Below are 23,476 nucleotides of genomic sequence, written 5' to 3' on the forward strand. Positions count from 1 at the left end.
TACAAAAACCCCAAAACCAAAACAAAACACCCTCACACCACAACCTAAAAACATCTCCATGGGTAAGTTTCTCTCATTTTACGGGGAAGAATATTAGAAACTAGAAACACCACAGTATTTCACATGTAAATTATCAAATCAAATCTAGCTCAAGCCCACAGTGAGTCACAAAGCCATTACTATCTAGTAGATGATTACTACCCTATATAAAACGAGCTGAATCCTGCTCCTACTGGGCAGCCTTCTATACCACCAAATCATCATTTGTCATTAAAATCCACCCTTTGTACAGTCTAAGCAACCTGATGAAAGATTAAATGAACAAGGAGGCTGGACTTGACTCTTTCATGTCAAGTGATAATTCTCAGTCCAGGGCTCAGTCATATCAATAGTATTATAATAATATCAAAAATCATATCAAAGCAGTATAAGAAAAGATGTCAGAAAATAAAATTAAGACACGGTATTTGGTGCCTATGATAAACAGGTTGATTTTTTAATCTATACTTATCCCTCCCCAAAGGCCTCTGGATGGCTGAGTAGAGCTAAAAATACAATCGCAATTGAAATTTGCACAAAAACCAAATCAATACAACTAATGTATGCTCGCTTGAAGCGGAACTCCTTTCTCATTATTTAATCTCTCTTTACTCAAATTTTCTCTGACATGCCATTGATCATTTCATAAGATGTTTTTTAAAGCTGGTCTTAATACTGAACTCATTTGCATGAAAGAATAAACCCTGTTTGGAAATACAAATAAGCCCTAAAAGTACAGACTCCGACAGAAACAGGAGAGCTTTATCCCATTTTATTTAACAGCATATCTAACACTCATACTATGTTGTACTTTTAACCTTTTCCACAGGCAAAGCAGTATGTATAGGAAAATACAGGCCTGTCTCAAGTCTTCCTTTGTCTGTGTTTGTTTCATTTATTTTTACGTACATAAATCTATTTAGCGAAGGAAACACTATGGCATCTAGTAGAAAAGGTTTCTGAGCAATGTTAACGCCTCAGTGTTACAGTTGAGCATTAACCTGTACTTCAGGTATCTTTCCCAAGTAAAAAAAAAACAGTATCTGCACCTTATCCACTAACAGGAAAATATTATTCAGCAATACAACCCACATGGTCTCAATTCCCTATCGTGGCCTGAATCCATATTTTGCAATTTCTTAAATAGTAAGTTCCTAAATAGTAGTTTGACATCCGATATCATCAGAAGTCTGATAACTAGCTAGATTTTTGGATAACATCCACGTGAAAGAAGGTTCATGATTTCAATTAGCCTAGCACTCCTTAAAATGTAATAATGTAAATAATAATTTGATTATGATGGAATTTTATTATGATATTGAATAATAATATGATTTACGCTCAGAGCCTAAGACCAGAAGTTTAACAATACCCTGGGCTACTGTGCCAAGGACACAACCAGCAAAGAGCTGGAACTGTTCTTCCCCTCTAATCAGTGCTGTGGAGACTGCAGGCTAAAGTAACACACATTGTTTTGGGGGCCCCAGTATGAGAGGTGGATGCAAACTCGAGAGAGTGGCATACAAGGAGAGGGTAAGGGGACTGGGTTTACTTAGCCTGGAGTAAGGAAGGCTCAAGGGAAGGCTATTTGCTCTCTTCCACTATCAAACAGGGTATGAAGAAGCAGCAGACAGATCCTCCTCAGACGGGCACAGAGAAAAGCAAAGAGCAACAGCACATGCTGCAACAAGAGAAACTCCTACTGGACACCGCGGAGGGGCGGGGGGAACCACCAAACAATTCTTCACTGGACTGGTTAGACAGGTCATCCAAGGTGGCTGCAGAGTTTCTGTCCCTGGAGAAAGTCAGCACATGGCTGGAAAAGGCCCTGAACAACCTACTCTAACTTTGAAGTGAACCCTGCTTTGAGCCAGGAGGTAGGATTAGAGCACCCCTGAGGTCCTTCTCACCTAAATTAGCCATAATTTTCAGTTACCTCCTTTTGTTCTAGTAGCCTCTACTAAGAAGCTTGCCTGGTAGGCTACACACAGGTTTTATTTGCATATGGTTTTTGGGTACATTTTTGAAACACTATTTCCAGCCTCTAGGCTAACAGATACAGAAGATGAGTAACTATACAGTACAGTGCTCCAATAAATAGTGGGATGACAGAGAGGCAAAAAAAATGAGTATCAGATGACCTGGATTTTACAATTTTCTGTACAAGCCTGCTGGAAGAGGTGAGAGCTAATAAACTGCCTTATGTTTCTATTTGTTATGTTCTGCAACTGGTCTTACAGGACAATGGTTGGTTTTTGTGTTATTTTTTTCTCAGTAGGCTTTGGATAGGGATTCATGTTCAGCTGAACACAGTAATTGAGTAAATAGTGTATTGGAAAAGATGGAGTAGCCCAAACTTGAAACGTTTGGAGTTGAACACTATTCATATGCAGAATTGCAATCCAATTGACTGCCTGCATCAACAACTCTCTGGCAACATGGCCACTGCTAGGCCTTTGCTGTATCTACTTCTTCTCGTGCTGAATTTTATGTATTTCTTGTCAGAGCAGTCTCCCCGTTTCATTAAACTCCCTATTAGGGACTTCAGGTATATGGGAGGTTTTAATAGCTTGTGAATAAGAAAAACAAATGAATAAAATTAAGAAGAAAGGAAAAACAAAGCCAAGAAGGAATTAAGGAAAAAAAAAATATTCAAAAGACCCCCTGTTCTACAGACATGCTTCACTACTAATTCTAGGAATTAAAGACATAACCTTGGCTTTGCCACCCTTTTAGAGGTCTTCCTTCCTACATAGACAAACAGGTAACTGGATGTGCACGCAACGTGCAGCTTTCTGATTGCCTACAGGTCATATACATTTTGCACTTCCCAGTTAATTGTTGCCTTACTGGTTAAGAAGTAGCACTCTTTCTCTCCCCCCACCACAATTTGCTTGTGTGATCCTGCAGAAAAACAGATTTTGGTAATAACAGCATATATGAAAAAAGCTCTCTGCTTGGATACTTCTTAAATTTTCCTGTCTAAGCAGAATGGTCCAGGAATTTTAGGCTAAAAAAAAAAATCAAGAGAAACAGACATACGTTACTAACTTTGATTTGACAAATAAAGATCAAAAAGTACTAGAGAAGATGTCTTAAACTTCTCTAGTAGAAAGAAGGGGTAGAGAGGGGAGAGAGAAAAGGAGCTGGTGAACCACATCATCCCAGTGGTTCTGAACTGGAGGAAGAAAAAAAGCAAACATCTTTGCTCCGTAAGAACTGAATTTCATTTTCATAAATTAAACAAGATGCAACAAAATAAATTCTGCAAGACTCTGGAAACTGATCTAAGTTTCCTTGTTCACACTGGTTAAGTAAGGAAGGATCATTTGCACAGGACGTTCTATAGGCTGAGCACACCTATGTTTGCAATGGTCTTAAAAGGTGTCTAGTGACAATTTAAAAATCCTCAGTCCTCTCTATACCAACCTTCCCTTCAGAATCTATCACCTTGCTCTTGAAAGGAATATGAGAAAAGGCATTTCAGCTCAAAAATAAAATGAGCTCTCCTGCTGCTTTAGATCATCCTTTAATTGCACCACTTTTTATTTTTTCTGCCTATTAACCTGAACTCCTCCACAAGCACACCAAACACACTGAAGCAAGTTTACATGAAGACAGTTTATTTTTTTCATCTTACTACTAGTATAATAGCTCTACTTGCTCTTTCCAAAATATAATAATACAGCATCCTATCGCCCAACTAGCGTTCTTTGGTGAAACTCTCATTTCTAAGTTGGAACACAAATATCATACTGTGAGAAAGTCTGGTTTTATAAAGTCCTGCATAGATAATCGGTGAATTCTGACAAATACTACAGCTTGCAAACTCTATTACTCTTCTGATAAATCATGAGAGCTCCCTTTGAGAAAAACAATATAATCTGTAAGTCAAATTGGTAAATGTAAGATAAATGTCTTGCATTATTACTAGAAAACTCCAAAATATGTTAAGTACATTTCAAACGTACTGAATAATTCATAAAAGTATGAATTTCCCCCCCTCTGTGGAGCGAAAAAAAACCCGAACAAAAACCCAAAAAGATATATTTTCACTGGATAATCTGAACTCAACAAAGAATAGTAAGAAACAGTTTATTGCTTTTATTTTACTAGCCATATAGAGCAACATAATGAAGTAATATTCAGAATTGAATATCCCAGACTAACCAAATAAATATATAATGTGTGAGATTAAGTTAATTTACTATTAAGCGGTAGCTATTTTCTTCTCCTTGTAATTTAAATGTAATACATATGGTTAGAAGTCAATAAGATAATTGGTTTTTATTTGATTTTCTGAATATGATGGTATATTACCTTTTCATCTTCTAAATCAAGATACAAAGGAGTATAACAAGCTCATCCAGTTAAACTATCAAAAGAGACAAAATATGAAAGAAGATTACTTGAGCAGTATTTTTTTTGAAAGAATTTACCAATGAAAGTAGAAATTTGCAAGCTAGCTTTCTGCTACGATACTAGTCGGGCTTTTGTATATAGTCCTGTAACATGCTGTTCATCAATGATATACCACATGGCACTTTTTACTACCACTCAGTAGGAACGCATTACAGCGCTTCAGTCAGCTGCCTCCTTCCTGAAGGGCGATGAAGCATTTGTATAGACAACTGTTTATCTCACCAAACCCCCAGTTTAAATACAGGGTCATTTATGAAAGCTTTGCCACAGAATCCATCTCCTTGTTGTATTGGGATACTAGTGAAATCTCATCAAGAGTATTACAGCTGACCATCAATCCAAATGACTGAGCTTGAAAATAATAGCAGCCTCCACCCAAAAACCAGAATCGGGCATCATGTCAAACTTCCCAAGCAATGGATAAAACATGCACAGGACATTAAAAGAAATGCACACTGTGTGTGGTTTCAGAAGAGGGAACAATATTTCCAAGGACAAAGAAAGATGCAGGAAGTCAAAACAGCCAAAGAAAGACCCAAAGTGGAGCATTAAAGAGCTGGATGCAAGAAAGAGGCTTGGCACAGTGTCTTGCTGTCAGATTTCTACCGAAAATGGCTCAAAAAAAAAAAAAAAAAAAAAAAGAAAAGGATTTTATCTAAATTCTCTGAAATAAATGACACCACTTCCAGTAGCTATCTATCTGGTATGAGCATCCTTCTCTCCATCCTAGCAAAAACAACACATGACATCCAAGATGTTGATTAGCTACTGAAATCCAGAAGATCAATACCACTTCATTCTATTTAATTCACTTCTCTCAAGCAGGGGAAAATTTCTCGCCTTGATCTCCCCACTCCATCCACTTACTGAACTGTAGACGAAATCAACATAAAATAGCTATGGAAAAGGACATAACAGAAATACACTTCCAATTTCATAGCTAAGACTTCATACAGACAAATTAGTTATACAGCAACACCCTCTATGAAAGTTACAGTAAAAGTCCGCATACACATCCCAGCTCTAACACAACTTAAAATCGCTGAAGACTGTCTCAAAGAAAGTAGAGTAGCTGAGGAAGCATTTGAGCACCCTTTGAACTATGCAATATTCCTGATGCCATAGTATAAAAAGTATCTTCAGTGTGAAAGTGCTCATTCTTTAAAATTAGGTTAAATGAAAACCTTTAAATCTCTTGTACCTCAAATTACATACAAACCGAAATTAAGTAATAAAGAGAATGACAAAAAAAACCCATTACAAAACTTGGAGACAAAGTATGGGGTCAGCTTCTGTGAAGCAATATTAGTGAGATCTAACAAATATTTTAATACAGCTAATTTCTTATTAGGTTATTTATTTAGGAAAGGGCAGAGATTGCAGTTCAGCTTTTCAATGTCTTAAGAAGAGTTTCCCAGTCCTTACATCACGGTATTTAGAAATAAATGTTTGCTTTTTTCTTTCTCAAAATTCTCATTTATGGTCAAAAATATTTAATGTCTTTAAATGCTGTAATATACTGAGTGAAGGAAAAAATATTACAACAAAATCATAAAAAAAATTGGGATGAAAACCACGTAACATTGTTTCCCTACAGAACTTCACTAGAAGGTGAAAGTGATGTTTTCCTATTAAAAGACAGACAACTCTTCATTTGTGATGTTTGCTATACCAGCATGTATGCACAGACATTTTTCTGTGAATCATGCCCAGGTATGGCAAAAAAAACCCTGGACAAGACACTAAATTATAACAGGGGGTGGGGGGGGAGGCGGGAGGCAAGCAAAACATTATTCTTATATTAGATCCCTAGTGAACTGCACAGACATCTCCACACCTTCCAAAGCAAAAATATTTCCCCAACCAGAAAATTAATTATTGGAAGAAACAACAGTACCAGTTGATTCATTAAACACTGCTGTGCAGAGCTGAGGATAAAGCATTTATTAATGTGAAACTCACACATATCAGACAACTACAGCAAAAATGTCACACAGATGCCTTCAGCAACATACTGAAGCTGTGAAGTCATACAAATTAAAATGCTGACCTTAAGAAGCAAAACAAAGCTTTCCAGCATATGTGTATTTCTTTTTAGGCAACATTACTTTTCTTTTCGCTCTCATAAACACACATAATGCAATAGCACATCACTACATGATACTGACAGCAGTCATCTCCATGCAAGCTCAAATTTAAGTACTACTTTTATCTGGCATCAGAAATATAGGGTCATGTCAAGCAACAGTAAATTTCCGTTTTTTTTAAGCCAACTTTCCTTCTACAACCTACTTTATCATAAACATGTTAGCAACTCTTGAATAAAAAGTAACTACCAAGAAGCATACTGAATAAAACAGACAGCATGTGTGTGTGTGTACATGTGCATGTTTCTGTGTATCTATATATATCTGTTTCTGTATACATATGTATAGATTTATATGTGTGTGCATACATGTGTGTTTACGTGTATATGAAGAACACAATTTAAAAAATTGAGGATTTTGAGCAATGAAAACTATACAAAAATAACACTGGGTCTTTGCTGCCTTCTTCACATCCTTTATACCTAGTACTTATAAAACAACATAGATTTTCCTTTGCCTCAGTTACTCAGCAAGCTTTGGTACAAATGCTGTTTTGTACCACAAAAACTCCCTCTGCAAGTATTAGGTGAGGACTGCTCCAGTTAGTCCTTCAGATGAGGCACAGCAGCTTAGCTCCACAGAGCTCCAAGGACACAGGTTAACACTCCATTTGACCTCAACACAGTCACGATACAAAACAAACACTACATTACATGCTGCTGCATAGGAAATATAATCTACCTCCATTCATTTAAGGAGAAATTTGAATCTCTAAAAATATGTGTCAGTCAAAACTATGCAAGATCTACAAAGCTGAAGAACTGCAACATACAAAGTCTTTCTTCCCACCACCCCTCCAAGACGCTGCCATTTCCATTTGTCCTAAAATTCATCTGTAGTTGGCTATCTTTATATCTTCATTAGCGTTAAAATTGGTTAATTACAATTGGTTAAAAAAAATAAAGTGAAAAAAGGAACGGTGACATTAACACCTACTTTTTGTTTTTCGTGTAAACCAACAAGTGAAGTTCTGTGAGATTTTGGAGTAAGACCAGATCGCATTTGCCTGCTTGTACTAAAAGACCCGTCAGTAAAATGCTGTGCGTCTCATGAAGCCAGCAGTCTACAAGTGACACTGCTATCAAAGACAAGCATATGTAGTGCATTATTATTAAAGAAGTCTAAGCCTCAGCACTCTGTCTCAAGGGAAACTTTGGACAAATCTTGTATTTTGCATTTGATCGTTTCTGAGTGTTATTTTTATGAAATACTCAGGAGCAGAATCTCAGTGAGCCCAGGAAGACGCTATTCTACACCAGTGCATAATCATTTATCTATGCCAAACACCATGATATGACAGTGGTTTGTGATAGGGACTTAAACTCGTATGCAGAATCACCTCCACAAGTGTCAAGGAATATTAAAGATCCTATCTGGCCGGCAGCTTCTCAACAAGGGACTGGTGTAAACGAGGAATCGGAGCTTAATCCCCATTGTGTGTCATAGGATATTGCCACTTTCACACTCTCTGTCTTGTGGAACTGATTCAGAGAGTAATTACAGCTCAGATAAGCCTTTTCTGGAACACGTGCAATTAATTCTCCTGTAGAAAAAAGGGAAAGAAGCCTGACACTTTAATAATGTTTAAGTACACCTAATCTATTTCTTTTCTGCTCCTAATGTTTCCTAAATATGAGGAAGAAAGAGGATTCAGAAGTACTTACAAATGCCTGTTCTTATGTAAATCATCCATGGGTCTGTAATATCCTCTCGTAAAATAGCCACCATAAAACAATACTACAAACCAGCAGAATGTAGAGCAAAGGGGTAATCAGTGTAAAAATTAATCTAGTAATTTATTTTTTTAATATAAGTATTATTATTCTTTTCAAATAGCAATTAACTAATTTCTTTAAAATTTCAAGGGTGACTTTTTGACATTTTGAAAATAGAATAATAATAGAACATAGAAAAATAATAAAAATTTCTTTTTCCTAACAACTCAGAAAAATAGTATTCACCACGAGCTCATTGATTTATTTTCCTAAATGTCACTCGTAGCCTGTCAAAACAAGTTGTGATTCTAGGACAGCACAATTTAAGGCATCTATATTGGTATAACTGCATTTTGAGGTGATTTTTATACTGAACCCGAGTGTCTTTCATAAACGGATCATCAGCAGGATTCAAGTGCATCTCAGGCTTTCTGTTACACTTCAAAGCTGGATAACAAGTACTCATCTTCATGATACTTCAAAACTGCAGCAATTGGCTAATTGCCCATTATTGAAATCAACCTAGAGGAAAAAAGCTACACTTGCTGTCATTCTGCCTTCCAGAAATACACTATACTGGGGGGGGGAACAAAAACAAGAACAACAACAACAACAAAAAACCCACCAAACACCACAAGCCTGTCATCTCTCCCCTCCCCCCAATAATTTAAAGGTTTTGGACAAGGAAGTAGAACTTGTTTGCAATTTGCAAAGATAAAACAAAACAAAAAGAGTAGCTATGTTTTGTTGAGCTGATTCGAGAATATCTTGTCCTAATGCATTATTTCCTACAGCTTGAGGTAAAGCTCACTTAGTTAGCACTGTAACTAGCTACTCCATAAATATAGAGAGTCTAACGTTTGATAAAGAGCTACCTCCACAGCAGAAAAATACCTCCAACAGCTGGGCTATGAGGGATTCATTTCCTGGCCTAATTTTGCCTCCAGTTCCACTCAGAATACACCCAAACCACCTCACTACATTTTTCATTTCGACGGGACAATGCACATGACCCAAGCTACACAGGGACATCAAGGTTGAAAGGATGATGTTGTTAACGCTCATTTTTCAGTGCTAATGCTGCTGTACCAATGACAGCATCAGAATAAATGCTACTGTAAGCAGCATTCAGTTATTTTTTCCCCTATAACATGAAAATATTTTCTGCTTAGAGTTGTTGTAAGTGCTCACTGTAGTGTAAAAAGATTGATTTGTACATATAGATGCAGTTTCAGGGTAGAGCTTGGTGGTAGACAGCTGAAGTTTCAAACATCTTTCCATGTCCAATGAAAACAGAGACTTTTTGGTTCAACTTAGGGGGAAAAAGAAAACAAGAGCAAGTAATTACTCCGTTTACCAAACCCTGCAGAATGGACTCACTTAGTTTGATTTTCTGGGTAAAAGGATATTTTCACAAATGAGTACATCTGTGAAAAAGCAAAGCTTTGAAACTAAATTTTAAGGTCCTGCTCAGGTTCACCCTTGGCAAAGAACCTTAGAGCAGTTTTGGATGCCTGACATCTTGGAAGCAAAACTCTCCTCCAATTCCTGAAACAGGTATTTTTCAGGAGATAAGAGAATAGAGGAATTAATTCCACTGCTCTGTCTACCTACATTTATTCTCCCAAATATGACAGACACACTTTTGATGACCAAAGGAGTCAATTCAAAATTGTCTCTAAAAAGAGAACAAACTAAAAAAAATTGGTGAGGAACTACTTGTCTAAGTTGTTGTTTGTTTACTCAGAGATAGGCGAGGGCTCCTTGCATTTTATCTTTTGTACCTGGGTCTTGTAGCTGAACATCTAAAACCCTATTTTCATTCTTCAGATTTATCCTTTTCTCCCTTCAAGAGCTAGATAGTAATTAGGAGACAGAAGAGTTGCAGGTACTCTGCAGCTTAATCATCTTACAGCAAGTCAGCTCACATTCCATCCATGTTTTCCACCCTCAGCTCTGTTCAAGGTCTCCTCCATAATGCATTCAAATGTGGTAGAAATACTTTTTTTAAAGTATTTGAAAATTAAAAAGATCAAAGGGAGGGAGGGGAAGACTACTAGAAAACTCTAGAAAAAACAAAGAAAAGAAAGAAACAAAGAGACCCTGAGGAGCCAAAATTTACCTGAGGTTCATTTTAGGTTAGTTGCAGAGTCCTGCAGAAAACTAATTAACCAAGTGTTTTAAAACTACATGCAAGCATCCAACTGAATGGAAAACCACAAGGAAAGTACAGATTTTCATACACCTCTCTCAAAACGTACAAAACTGCCTCCCACTCAAATGGATTTTTACATTAAGGTGCTATCTCTAAATTAACATCATGATGCCAAGATTTTAAGACATGCAGGTTGTATTTACAACTGCTAAACATCCGTATGCAAAATAACAATGTTCTGAACACGGGTTGCCCTAAGAGACAAGAATAAAAATGGTAGCTATCCATCCAGTGCTGTATCTGCAGTATATTCTAGTTAAGTAAAAAGGCATAGTTACATTAGCCAAAAATTACTCCTCTACTTATCTTTTGTAAACATTCATGTTCCTAATATTTACAGTCTTACAAACACATAAATAGCTGCAGGATTTTATGCATGTTTTATGCATGTTTTTCAACAATTTTTGGCTGCTTTTATATAAGTGAAGGAAACATTTTTATCAGCATTTTCTAGCAATCACTTCAAATTTACTTCATTTTTAATAGCTCTAAAAAGAGAGCTTACTTTCCGTGAATAGTCCACTGTATGCAGCTCCTTAAATTACCTCAAGCAACGAGGAGCAAATTGCACGAAGCTCCCACTGGGAAGACAGAGAAATGCAAAAAGGGGATTGCAACAACTGCCTGGCACCTGGAATGCCTTCCTTAGACAGCAGGATGGCAAGCAAAGCTGCAGCAGAGGCTTCCCCCCAAGAGCGTGGGGCCCTAGAAAAAGCCTCAGAGCAAACCAGAGACTGGGAACCCCAGGTGTATTGTTTGGTCTGCCCCAATATTTAGTAGCACAGTGGTGGCAGGGCCCAGGGCACGTCCATGAGGACGACACTGGATGTGCAGTGTGAAAGGTGGTAACCAGAGGGACTGGAGTCCTGCTGCTCTTCAGAGGACTTCAGGTTGCATCCTCAGCCTCATACAGGCTCATTACGGGCATCAGGGAAACAACAGGGGCTCACTATAAGCATATTGAGGTTTTTTATATGTTTAAGATAAAAATGGTGGTTGGAAAGAGCTGCTCCATACTTGCCCAACTTCAGAGAAGTCTAAGCTGAGTGGGTGCTTCTCCTGTTAGATTGCTGAGGTATTTCAATAAATAGACTTTAGATCAGTGATCCCATGGATGCTGACAAAGTGATACAGCCACATTGTTTCTGGAAGATCGTCAAAATGTTCAGTTCTGGCACAAGTTCGAAATCTGTTTTTAGTGAGCTCTTGTACTAGATCATCATGTTAATTCTAGCTCCTCTGGAAATCCTGGCAGCTCTTACAACACCACACCATTATACAAACAAAACCAACAACTTTTTACAGATAAATAGTATTACAGGAGGATACACAGTAGAAATTAAATACATGGATAGCCAAAGCTAGCATACTGACTCCATACTTACACACCTCATGCACAAAAAAATCATTTTTTCCTATCCTGTAGGCACTCACTACTTTTTTTCAGTAGGGCTCATAACCTTAATTCCAGCTTCTGTGATATTCACCTCTCAATCCAGCTTTATTTAGTTCAATAGAACTAAATGAGATAAACTGAGTCCTTTCAAAACTTAATTTCAAATGACTAAATGTGGTCTCAAGACTCACACCCATACTCTCTTTTACAAGTCCTAGAGTATCAGAACCAAAATCAGTTAATCGCAGATTAGATCCATGATATTTTCACTCATGTGGAAATCCTTATGTCATGACCCTACGAAGATATACTTTGCTGTCTGTTATGAGGTACTGTTATGAGCACTAAATTCCCTGTGGGACATTTTTCTGCAACTGACATATATACAGATGAACTTTGACAAAGTTAAAAGCAAATGAGCTACAGCTCGCTGTATCAATACAGGACCATTTTACACTGACAAAATTGTCGATCAGTTAAATAGCATATGTTCTGAACTAGACTGATATAAAATTAATGCTCCAGGACTGTGCAGAAGCTTGATGTTCCTTGTGTCTCATTTTGTCATTTAATTTTAGATAATAATTACATGATACATCATTTCTTAATGGAGCCAAATATGAAAAAAAAGAATATTGATGACCTGTATTTATTTTGCAGATGTTAACATAGCAAAGGAATCTTTCATCCTTCAGCAGCATTACATTTTTTCCCATGCAACTTGAAACTTAGCTATTTGTGCTGATGTAAAAATATATGGGTGTTTTTGGTTAGTATATAAAAGATGCAGTATTGGATGGACCTGGATTCATTCTGTCCAAGTTCTGAGCTAGCCACCAGGCATGAGACAGAAAGGCACAAAAAGTCCCTGAGCTAGATCCAATAATTAAGATCTAATTGGGGAAACAGCCCTACCTCTGGAAGAGTGCTTATACAAAATCTTAGGTGCCTGCACACCTGCAACTTCCATGGAAACAATATATGTGCTGAACATCTTCCTGAATGTGGTGACCCTACGTGCTTTCTCCGCAGTCTTTAAGTTCTCTGTTTATGAGAGAGGAGGCAGAAAAATCTCCCTCCTTTAATTAAGAATACTGAAGACATATACGCTTTAATACTGTTCCATCAAAAATGGAGTTTTAAAATTATGTTAGTACAGTCTTTATAATAGCACAATAAAATGCATTTTCATGTGTTTATGCAACTTAATTGTTATATCACATATTTCATCTTACTCAGTCACTTCAGAGTATTCTGTCTACCCTTAAAAAGGTAGTACTCAAGCATTAGTAGCTCACATGCTAAGGAAAGGTTCAACAATCGTAACAATATTTATTATTTTACTTAAAGACAACTATTATGGAAAAAAAAAGTACTTCATTTACAACTGAACAATCAGCTCAGGATAGAAGTATTCACAATTCATCAGGACATGGGCATGGCCCTTGAAGATTTCTGGTATATGCATACAGTGCTGTGCTACTTCTCTGCTGCTTTGATACCACAAGACAACTGTCAACACAATCTTTTAAAAGAAAAGTAGCCACTTCAGAGGCTGACAAATCCCTAGAAATGTACAGTCAGCATATCAGTGTTTATCTGAATGATTAACATAGCCTTAGGCTAGCTATTCTGTAGCATGTGTGAAATTGTATTTCTTTAGTTTCTGGTCTCAATGAGTGACATTATCATGTAAATGAACTTTAAAAAAAAAAACTAAAAAAATTGCTTCTCCTCCTTACCAGCTCCTCACGAAGTTGGGCTATGAGTTCATCTCTCTCCTTCAGCTGCAGCTTCAGCACTGAGCATTCATCTTTTATTCCATCCTACAAAAACATCAAAAGAGATGTTATAATAAGCTTAGCACTTTTACTTCACTCTTGACAAGAAAAGGCTGTTTCACATAGTGTGAGATAATTACATTCAAGTAATGAAACTCAATTCTCCTTTGTCATATGTGGTATTTTCAATAACATATTCCAAGTTGCTGCATAAACAAATTAATATATCCAAAGACATTACATAGAAACTCCCTACACAGAAGTCCATTTCATTTGTTTTCCAAGTCTTTTAAGCCTTTTACTGAAGATCCTATCAGGTCTTTCCTTTTCAGTTAAGGAATGGCTATGAAATGTTATAATTTTACTCATACAAAACAACTTTAGAGAAATATCAATTTGGAAGCATTATTGTGGAGCTCTTGATCTTGGAGAGGATTAAAAAGAACACACAACAGACATTCACAGGAAAAGTAAAGCACCCTTCCCATGCATACATCTTTTGACCTGCATCAGCCAAAACAGCAATTCTGGTATTAACTGGGCAGAGAAAAGAAAATAGTTACCAGTTAGAGATATATAACTTATATATCTTATACCTCTATCTAACCTTTAACTATAACTCAATCCAACTTGCATGAAAATGAACCTACTACCCAAGACTGTAGCCAAACCCAGGTTCATGAGGCAGTCTGCAAGCTGTCCCCAGACAATTTTGTGAGCTCCTGTAAGGCTAAACACCTTATTTAGAGATGAAATGTCAATCACATTTTTGTCTTGTTCTGATAAACATCCAAGAGGAGAAACTCAAATGAAACGACTCAACTGTTGAAGAATAAAAACACATCAAACTATACAGCCAATCGGCTGGTCTACAACTATAAGTGAAGCACTGTACCTTTACATCTTTCCATAGTACAGAGACATATTTACAGTGTTTGGGAAATTTACTTGTTTGGAGTATTATTGTTTTCCCAAAACAACCAAGCCATACAACAAGAAAACTTTTGGGCTATAGTGATATTTGCACAATGCTTTTGTCCTTCATTTAAGAATAAGAAAATTAGACCTCTAGCTAACAGATAATAACAAGTATAAAAGTACAAAATTTATTTAGACCATGAACAGCTCAGAGATTCAAAAGGGTGTAACCAGTGTGATAAACTCTAACTATGTCAGTACTAACATATTTGCAAATGAATGCACAAACATGAGACAAAACAAGAAGTTTTAAGTCCATTTTCCTCAGTTAAACATTCAGTTATGATCATTAACTTTCAAAGTAATTATCATCAGCTCTAACAGAATTGGAAGAAGGAACAAGATACTCATATATAAAACCCCAACTTCTTGTTTATTCACAACTGCAATAGTGAGATATCTCATTTCTGGCAGACAGATAATGAACTGCTTACTACTTCAAGTAGTATGTATAAATCTGAAATATTCAAATTTAGAAAAAACCCAGGACTTGCACTATCTGCATTAGGGAAAACCTCACAGGAATTTTTCTTTGCTCTATGGTATAGCAGCATTTCACCCTTGCTATCTACTAACAGATTGCTATTTAGGAATGTTAAGCTGAAAACAAAATACTAATACATGTCAGAATACAGCTTTCAGCACACAAGATGTTATTAGTACATATTTAACATTTTAGTTAGCAAAAATATCGGCTTATAAAAAACATGAAGTGTCAAGAACTTCACTAATATTTTATCAAAGTGAGGTCTTCCTTTTAAGAAGTTATGTTGTACCTGAATTTCTAGTTATGTTATTCTTTTTGTAAGCATGGTTTCACATTGTTGCTATCTCCCGATTTACCCCTTTTTAACTCAAAAAAAAAAAAAAGTTAGTGGAAGAAGGAAACAAGGTCCCATAATCAAGATAATTTCAAAAATAGCTTTTCAAAAGCATACACAAGCAAATACAGCAATAAGGCATGTACTAGCGTATGGTAACTAGACCAAGAAAGATTTGAGATGATCTTTGGCACTAGGTATTGTCTAATAGGCAATGCATGCCTCCCCTTGGACTAGTGAGAGCTTGAGAAAGGTTTTGCCTCGCAGAGCTTCCAAAGACTTAAAAATGACAATGCATCTCTCCCAACAAAAAGCAGTGATGCACCCAGCTGGCTTCCTCATCCACACAAGGGATTGACCCCTCTCACGCAGCACAGTTCTCCAGGCAATTAACTTCTATATTCCATGCAACAGTTTTCTTATACAATATAGACCATAACTGTCATTACAGTTTGGAGAAAAGTATCTAGGGCTAAGGTAATTTTTCCCTTGTCTTGCCACGTGTCAGTGAAACTCTGATTAACACTTGCCAGTGCGACATGGTTCTTGTAAATCAGTACTCATTATCAGCTCCTATACAGACCACTGCAGCTTAGTAAAAGCACACCCTGCAATTTCTGGGGGACCCACTGTGCTGGGATACTTGAGACTATGAGGGTTGGACAACATCCTTCATGCATTTGCCAGCTTTAGAGAAAAGAGTATCTATTGTTTCCACCTCTTACTTAAATAATTTTCAGTATTAAGCTAAGTTAGCAGTTAGGTTAACTTAACTGGAGAATGCAGGCGCTACAGTCATTGCCACCAAACAAAAGACTTTATCTGCACCAAGCATCTCAGCAAGGACTGACCATAGACAAGATCTTCCCTGCAACTTGCTGTGCAGGCACATTAACATGTACGCAGCAGTCATCCAGAAACATCTAGTAAAAGGGAAATGCTACCAGTTCTCAAATTTTTATGTTATCATTTAGTAAAAGTAGTAACATAAACATATTCTATATTCCATCCACTCTACACCACACTGGGTTTGCAAGCAGCAGAGCTCTTGTTGAACACAGTGTAAGAATTAAGATTTTATAATTACATTTTGCTGCATGGTATCTGCACAGGCATCATTTGTTCCGCAAATGCAAGACAAAAAGGAAACGAAAAAATGAAGCTTGGTGCTTCTTCTGCTTCTGTTATGTTTTGAGGACATTTCTGCTGCAATACCAACTGAGAACACAAATAGAAGAAAGAAAATACCATACAGAAATAAAAAAGAGTAGTCGACTGCAGAAAGCCTTGGGTAATTTCAGTATCTCATAGGTCTGTCTGAATGTAGTACTAACAGAATAAAAAAATGTTATACAACCAACTACCTGTTGCCAAAACAGTGAACATCATTCCTCCAGAAAGTAATATTGGGAAGACGAGAAAGCTCCAAAAATCACGTTCTTGTGGAAGAGACAAAATATTTCAGTGAAGGCTTGTGTGGAGGATACCAAAGAAGCAGCACACCATTGAAAGGTGCAGGGCAGGAAAAGCTGGTGGAATGCTATGTTATTTATTAGTCCAAGGGGCAAACAGCATTGCACATCAGGTAGTGTGAATTCAGAAACAGATCACCTTTCCTCCTTAGGAAGCCTAAGTTTCATTATCTACTGCAAAACTGTAGGACAGTGCAAGGCTGCTACAGAAAGACCGAAGAAGTTTGTTGATAAAAGCTTCACAAGATGAATGAGGAAGAGGAGACACAGTCCAATACGGATTTATAGCAACAAATAAACCTCCTGAAAAACAGAATTCTGTCACAACAACAGACATCAAAGAGGAAGAGACCTGAAAAGGACGGCCTGCTTTTAGCAGAGCGTGCAATCAGTCTATTCCAAGTCTACACTGAAATTACAAAGCTGGAAGAAACATCTCCCCCCATAAAATAGGGCTTTAAAATACACTTTGAATACTCTGTGGCTACCTGACTCTGTCTTTTCACTATCCCCACATTCCAGTAGGAATACCCATGTATTCCTATGTTCAGAAAAATAAGTTTATAATGCTGGTTATGATCACATATGCAAAATATTTCTTATGGTTTTGCAGCCCTTAACATATTTATGGAGTGTAAGAAAATAACAGATTGGCATGTAAGTATAGCTGAGTTCAAGTGCCAATTAGAATTGGTTAAGTAACTATAGATTTAAAATTCTACTAGGTAACATTTACCGTTTCTAATTTACTAAATCAATATTCTTGGACACTCTGGTTCCTTATCATTCTGCAAAATGAGTTTATACCTGTATATTTTATCAAGGCTATCAGTCCAATGATAAGATGGCCAATATGAAAATATTAGTCAACACTCCAAATAATTGAACCATATGCTCTATGCATGTATTCATAAGTACCTGTATATACTATAGCTTTGAGGCCATTTTGTTGAGTTTAATAAATTATATGTACTACATATTACGTACAGCATTACATCTTATAACGATAGTCTCATTTCTATGAATGTTGTTCATGATCTCATTATAAAAAAGGATAAGAATTCTGCTCCCCACTGCAGTGGACATGTTCATAAGAGGCTTGTCCAAGACACTGCAAATACTTGATAAAGAGAAACCAATCAACAGCTCATTCATAAAGAGAACTGTTAGACACAGCATGCTCTGTAAATAAAATCCTACATCTTCGAACTACTTTCTTTTATTAAATGGAGGTAATCAAGAAGGTTTGTAGTCTAAATTCCAGGTGTACATCATAAAAATGTAAAAGCAGCTGTGCAAAATGTCCACCGTATTTTCCTCACTTCTCTGGTATTATAAAAAAGTCCACGACGTAGCTGCATATTCACCATGGATCTGCTGTTATTATTGGATGTGTTTATGGTAAGAACATTCTTCAAATCATCATCTTTGTAATTCTTCAAATTATCACCCTTTATTTTCAGTTGTAGACTATGACAGCAATTGCTATGTCTCAGTGCTAGTATTTTCCTATTTTACTTTAATTCTGTCCATCTGGGAAAATGCTAAACATAATAGCAAATCTGTTTCTCATCAGATCAGGTCACAAGATGACAAATTGTAGTGCGTGTGTGAAGACAGCTGCAGCAGGTTATGCATAAGTGCCAAAAAGCATAATCATTTCCATTTTGAAAACTTACTTTATACCTCTTCATACTTTGGAACAAATAAGCTTATTATGCTTACTGTAATCAAAGCGCTATAAACAGAACTAACCGAGTATTATGGAAGATAAATTTACTGCTATTTTGCTTTGATACTAAACAGAATATGCTGCCAAAATAGTACCATAAAATTAGAATATTATAAAACTCATTTGATAAACGTGCTGAATTTCCGACGCTAAGCAGATTGTTTACCAGGGTAATGCAAAAAAAAAAAAAAAAAAAAAAAAATCAGCAATTACTTAGGATGTAGTTTCTTTAAAAATATCATCCTGGAACAAACCAAAGAAATTTAAAACTGAAAATCAGGTTCAGAAAGCTACATAAATGCCATAATAGTTGAAGCTTCCTTTAAGTTATGCAGCAGAAAGGGGGCTTATAAGAAAGACGGGGACAGACTTTTTAGCAGGGCCTGTTGCCATAGGACAAGGGGTAATGGTTTTAAACTAAAAAAGGGCAGATGTCAACTAGATATAAGGAAGAAATTTTTCATAATGAGGATGGTGAAACACTGGCACAGGTTGCCCAGAGAGGTGGTAGATGCCCCATCCCTGGAAACATTCCAGGACAGGTTGGATGGGGCTCTGAGCAACCTGGTCTAGTTGATGATGTCCTTGCTCACTGCACGGGGTTGGACTAGATGACCTTTAAAGGTCCCTTCCAACCCAAAGCATTCTATGATTAATAACTTTGGATAACTATCTAGAACATTCAGGGAAAACAGAGTATTTTAACATGTACAGGATTTTTATGCCAGCACTGTAGGAGTCTAGACTATGTAAGGGGTTATGGATGTCTTTTAGGGTTCACTTTGTACCGCCAGGCATCTGAAAAGCACAAAGTATTTTTGTGGATCTTACTGGAAATTTGTAGAGAAGCATCATTAGCTATCTCTAAACTGAGACCCCACTTGTGTTAACATGTATCATGCTGACACACACACTTTTATTAAAAGGAAATTCATTTACATATTTGAGATTATTCATGTGGGTAGACTTCTGGATATTACAGTCTGTTTTCAGAAATGGGCTTTTTGTCAGATCATGAATAGTTCTATTGGTTATTATTATTGTTGTTTTAATGGCAGTCTTAATGATCTTAACATGAGGCAGAGAACTTGAGACTACGTTATTTGTTTCAGGTATCAAAATGAAGTCACTGGTCCATTATGGCCTCAAGTTGCACCAGGGGAGGTTTAGATTGGGTATTAGGAAAAATTTCTTCACCGAAAGAGTGGTCAGGCATTGGAACAGGCTGCCCAGGGAGGTGGTGGAGTCGCCATCTCTGGAAGTGTTCAAAAAACGTGTGGATGTGGCACTTCAGGACATGGTTTAGGGAACATGGTGGCGCTGGATTAATGGTTGGACTTGATGATCTTGAAGGTCCTTTCCAACCTTAGTGATTCTGTGATTCTGTGATCTTTGAGAGATGTTCCCATAATGTTATTTACAACACGATACCTTATATACACAGGGTATGACTTTCTAGTGCTTTATTTTCCCTTTCTGTGTTCACTCTAGCTCTACGTATTTTATCAATTTATATCTGTCATATCAATTCATTTCAATCACACCAAGAGAGAAATGAATTGACTGGCTGCAATTCTTCACATGCGCAGAGCACATTGATTTTACTTCTTTGGCTCATCTTTTGTTTGGTGGTGTGCCAGTCCAGTTAGTCTTGGCTGGGGTCCTGATCATGCTCAAGAGCAGCCTCTGACTGCAGGCAATGGTCATACTTAACTCACCTGCTTCTCATGTCACACTGCTGTGCCAGCTGTGGCTCAAGCCCAGCACAAGGGCGAGGGCAAGTCCACGCTTCAGAAATTCCCATTAAAGCATAACACGGGAACTCAGAGTGGTCTGTCATGACCACCTTGACTCAACACAAGCAGCCTCACTACAGGGTATCTTTCCAGTAGGAACAAAACAAATCAATGAAACCCTGAATCAGCTTTGGAAGCTATGGTCATATCAGAAACAGACATCATTATGTACATCTTGTTTCAGTGCAGCTACGGCATTCAAATGACATTTCTAAAGGAACAGCTCTATATTTCATTTCTTGGTAACGAAATCAAATGGAGTTTGGGGAGCACAGATCTGATCTTATAATGATAAATAAGGACGATTAATCCTCATAAAGCCTTATGCAATTCTATACCATGTTCTACCTAAGTTCAATTGCATGGAATATGTCAATAAATATTTTACTGGAACAATTTAAGGGCAGCTATATCCATTTGAATACTACAACTCAACTGATATTTTACTATGAAGGTAACATTCAGAAGACTATGTAGGCTATACTACTTTAACCTCAGATATTTATGAATACAGACCTAAATAAACAACATTTTCTTTATAGTAACACAATCGTCAGTTAACTGTGAAATACACACTGAGCAAATTAATGTTGTTGGTTTTTTTTTTTTGCTTCAGCTGAATTTTGCTGCAGCAATAATAAAAGGCATGTTGTTTAAAGGAGTGCAGCTTGATTAATAAACCGCAACACATAAAACTGAATGATCATACTAGGTAAAGCCCAAGGTGTATCTAACCTGAAGAAATTGTGAACAACAGCCTTGTTGTATATGTATAAGTAACAAACATAAATGTGTTTTTCCTTGACATAACCACTCCATTTACTATGTCCTTTATGGTTCTTCCTGAACCAGAATTCATATACTCAGTACAACACCTCCTTTGGTGATACCTCTAAAATTATACGTTTGTGAGGAGAAAACCAACCAAGTGAAACAAAAGACCCAAAACCCCTAACCTTCCTTTTGTTTCAAACCCACTGCCAAACAGTGCCATTGTTCCTATCCTAAAAAAAGACGGAAACATTTCCTATTCATCTTACCCATCTCTCCCATGGTTTTACATGTCTACACGCTTACTGTGCAACTCCTGTCATCTGTTTGAAGCTTGGAAATACCTCCTTTCCTACATAAACCATGCTGTATCTCTGGTCAAAACCTGTGATTCACCTTTTCTACTTGCACTCTACCATTCATTTCAAGCAGGTAATTCCACATAGCACTCGAGCAGCAGCTTAGCCATCCATTCACACAATTGCACTATGCTATTTTGTTTTGCATTCATTTTTAAGTAATCATTCAAAATTATTCTTAAGGGTCCAGATTTATAGAAAAAAAACATGTCTTCTGTGTTTTCTGTAGAAAGGGGAAAAACTCAATCACAAACACTTCCATAAACCTAAAATCAGTGTCACAAATTTCAGAACAAACAGACTTTGGGAACAATGTCCCTGTATCTAATTCATCAAAAGCAAGAACTATTAAAGATAACTACTCAACTGTATGTACTTTTTTTTAAGTTTGATAAGTACTAAGATGGTGTTTTCAGGGAATTATGCACAATGTCTGAAAGATCTTTTCTCATTTAGAAAAACAGGACTGTTCTTAACCATGTGTATTCCTTTGTGTCTACTGATATAGCATCTCAACTGCATTTCATCTTTAAATCACTTAATAAGACGAGATCTTTCTGCAACATTTCACACTCCATTTTAATTCTGAGTATTCTGAACTCTTCCGGAAGTATAATTCTTCCTTTAATAAAATTACTACTTACTCACCTATTTTGCACTCTACACCTAATCTGTGATTAATCCAAGAGAATACTTTCCCCCTCACCCTCTTATTTTTTAAAAGCCTGTGATGAAGGGCCTTGTTGAAAGCTTTTTGGAAATTGAGTTACCTGCATAAAACAGATCATCCTTATTCACATGCTGATGACTCTTCCAGCAGCCTTCTAAAGTACAATTAAAATCTCAGAAGTCAGGTCTGCTCTTCCCCATTTATTATATTCATTGATGGACCAACTAAATCTATTTTCCAGAATGGTTTCTACTTATTTAGCTGGTAACAAAGTCAAATTAAAAGAACATTTTAAAAAACAACACAAACAAAAAACTGGCATCTTATTTCCATCTGCCATTTCACTAAGAAGATTATTTAAGCAACAGATAAAGAGGCAAAAGTTTGCAGTTTGACAATTTCTTATATCAGTTTCTTCAGCATACTTAAATGACTAGCTGGCACAATTTTTTTTTTTTACAATAACCTGATTTGCCAGGAACACCTCCTTACACAACAGCTGTCTTTCAGCATTGCAAGTTCCCTGGAAGACCTCATGCTGCTTATTAGTTTGAAGAAAACCTTTTATAATCGAGGCGGGGTGGGGGGGTGGTGGGGGGGTGGTTTACTATTTTGGCCTTGCCTATTCTATTTTTCCATTAAATTGTAACCATGAAGTTTAGCCATTTAATATTCTCCTATTAACTCTCATTATCATCAGGGAACAAATGCCCTACTCATACCTATTTTTTTGCCCTAGTACCAAATCAGCAAAAACAAAACCCTTTCACTCTCTTACATGCAAACAACCTTAATCACAGAATCATTAAGGTTGGAAAAGACCTCGAAGATCATAAAGTCCAACCATCAACCCAACACCACCATGCCCACTAAACCATGTCCCCAAATGCCATGTCTACATATTTTTTGAACACTTCCAGTGATAGTGACTCCACCACCTCCCTGGGCAGCCTGTTCCAGTGCCTGACCACTCTCTCAGTGAAGAAATTTTTCCTAATATCCAATCTAAACCTCCCCTGGCGCAACTTGAGGCCATTTCCTCTCTTTCTACCGCTAGTTAGTCGGGAGAAGAGATCAACAGCCACCTCACCACAACCTCTTTTCAGGTAGCTGTGGAGAGCAGTAAGGTCTCCCCTCAGCCTCCTCTTCTCCAGACTGAACA

General features: G+C 37.0%; 1 protein-coding gene across 1 annotated transcript in view; it reads right to left on the reverse strand.

Moving 5' to 3' along the window:
- Nucleotides 1-23,476, reverse strand: part of CCSER1 (coiled-coil serine rich protein 1) — a gene marked incomplete at its 3' end in the record, with an annotated part of 640,571 nt that overhangs the window by 307,412 nt on the left and 309,683 nt on the right. Inside the window, exon 7 of the mRNA XM_081999116.1 lies at nucleotides 13,677-13,760. Within this exon, the coding sequence (XP_081855242.1) occupies nucleotides 13,677-13,760 (84 nt within the window). The remainder of the gene's footprint in view (nucleotides 1-13,676; nucleotides 13,761-23,476) is intronic.

Source organism: Phaethon aethereus, assembly GCF_964289735.1.
Source record: "Phaethon aethereus genome assembly, chromosome: 4".
NCBI lineage: Eukaryota > Metazoa > Chordata > Aves > Phaethontiformes > Phaethontidae > Phaethon > Phaethon aethereus.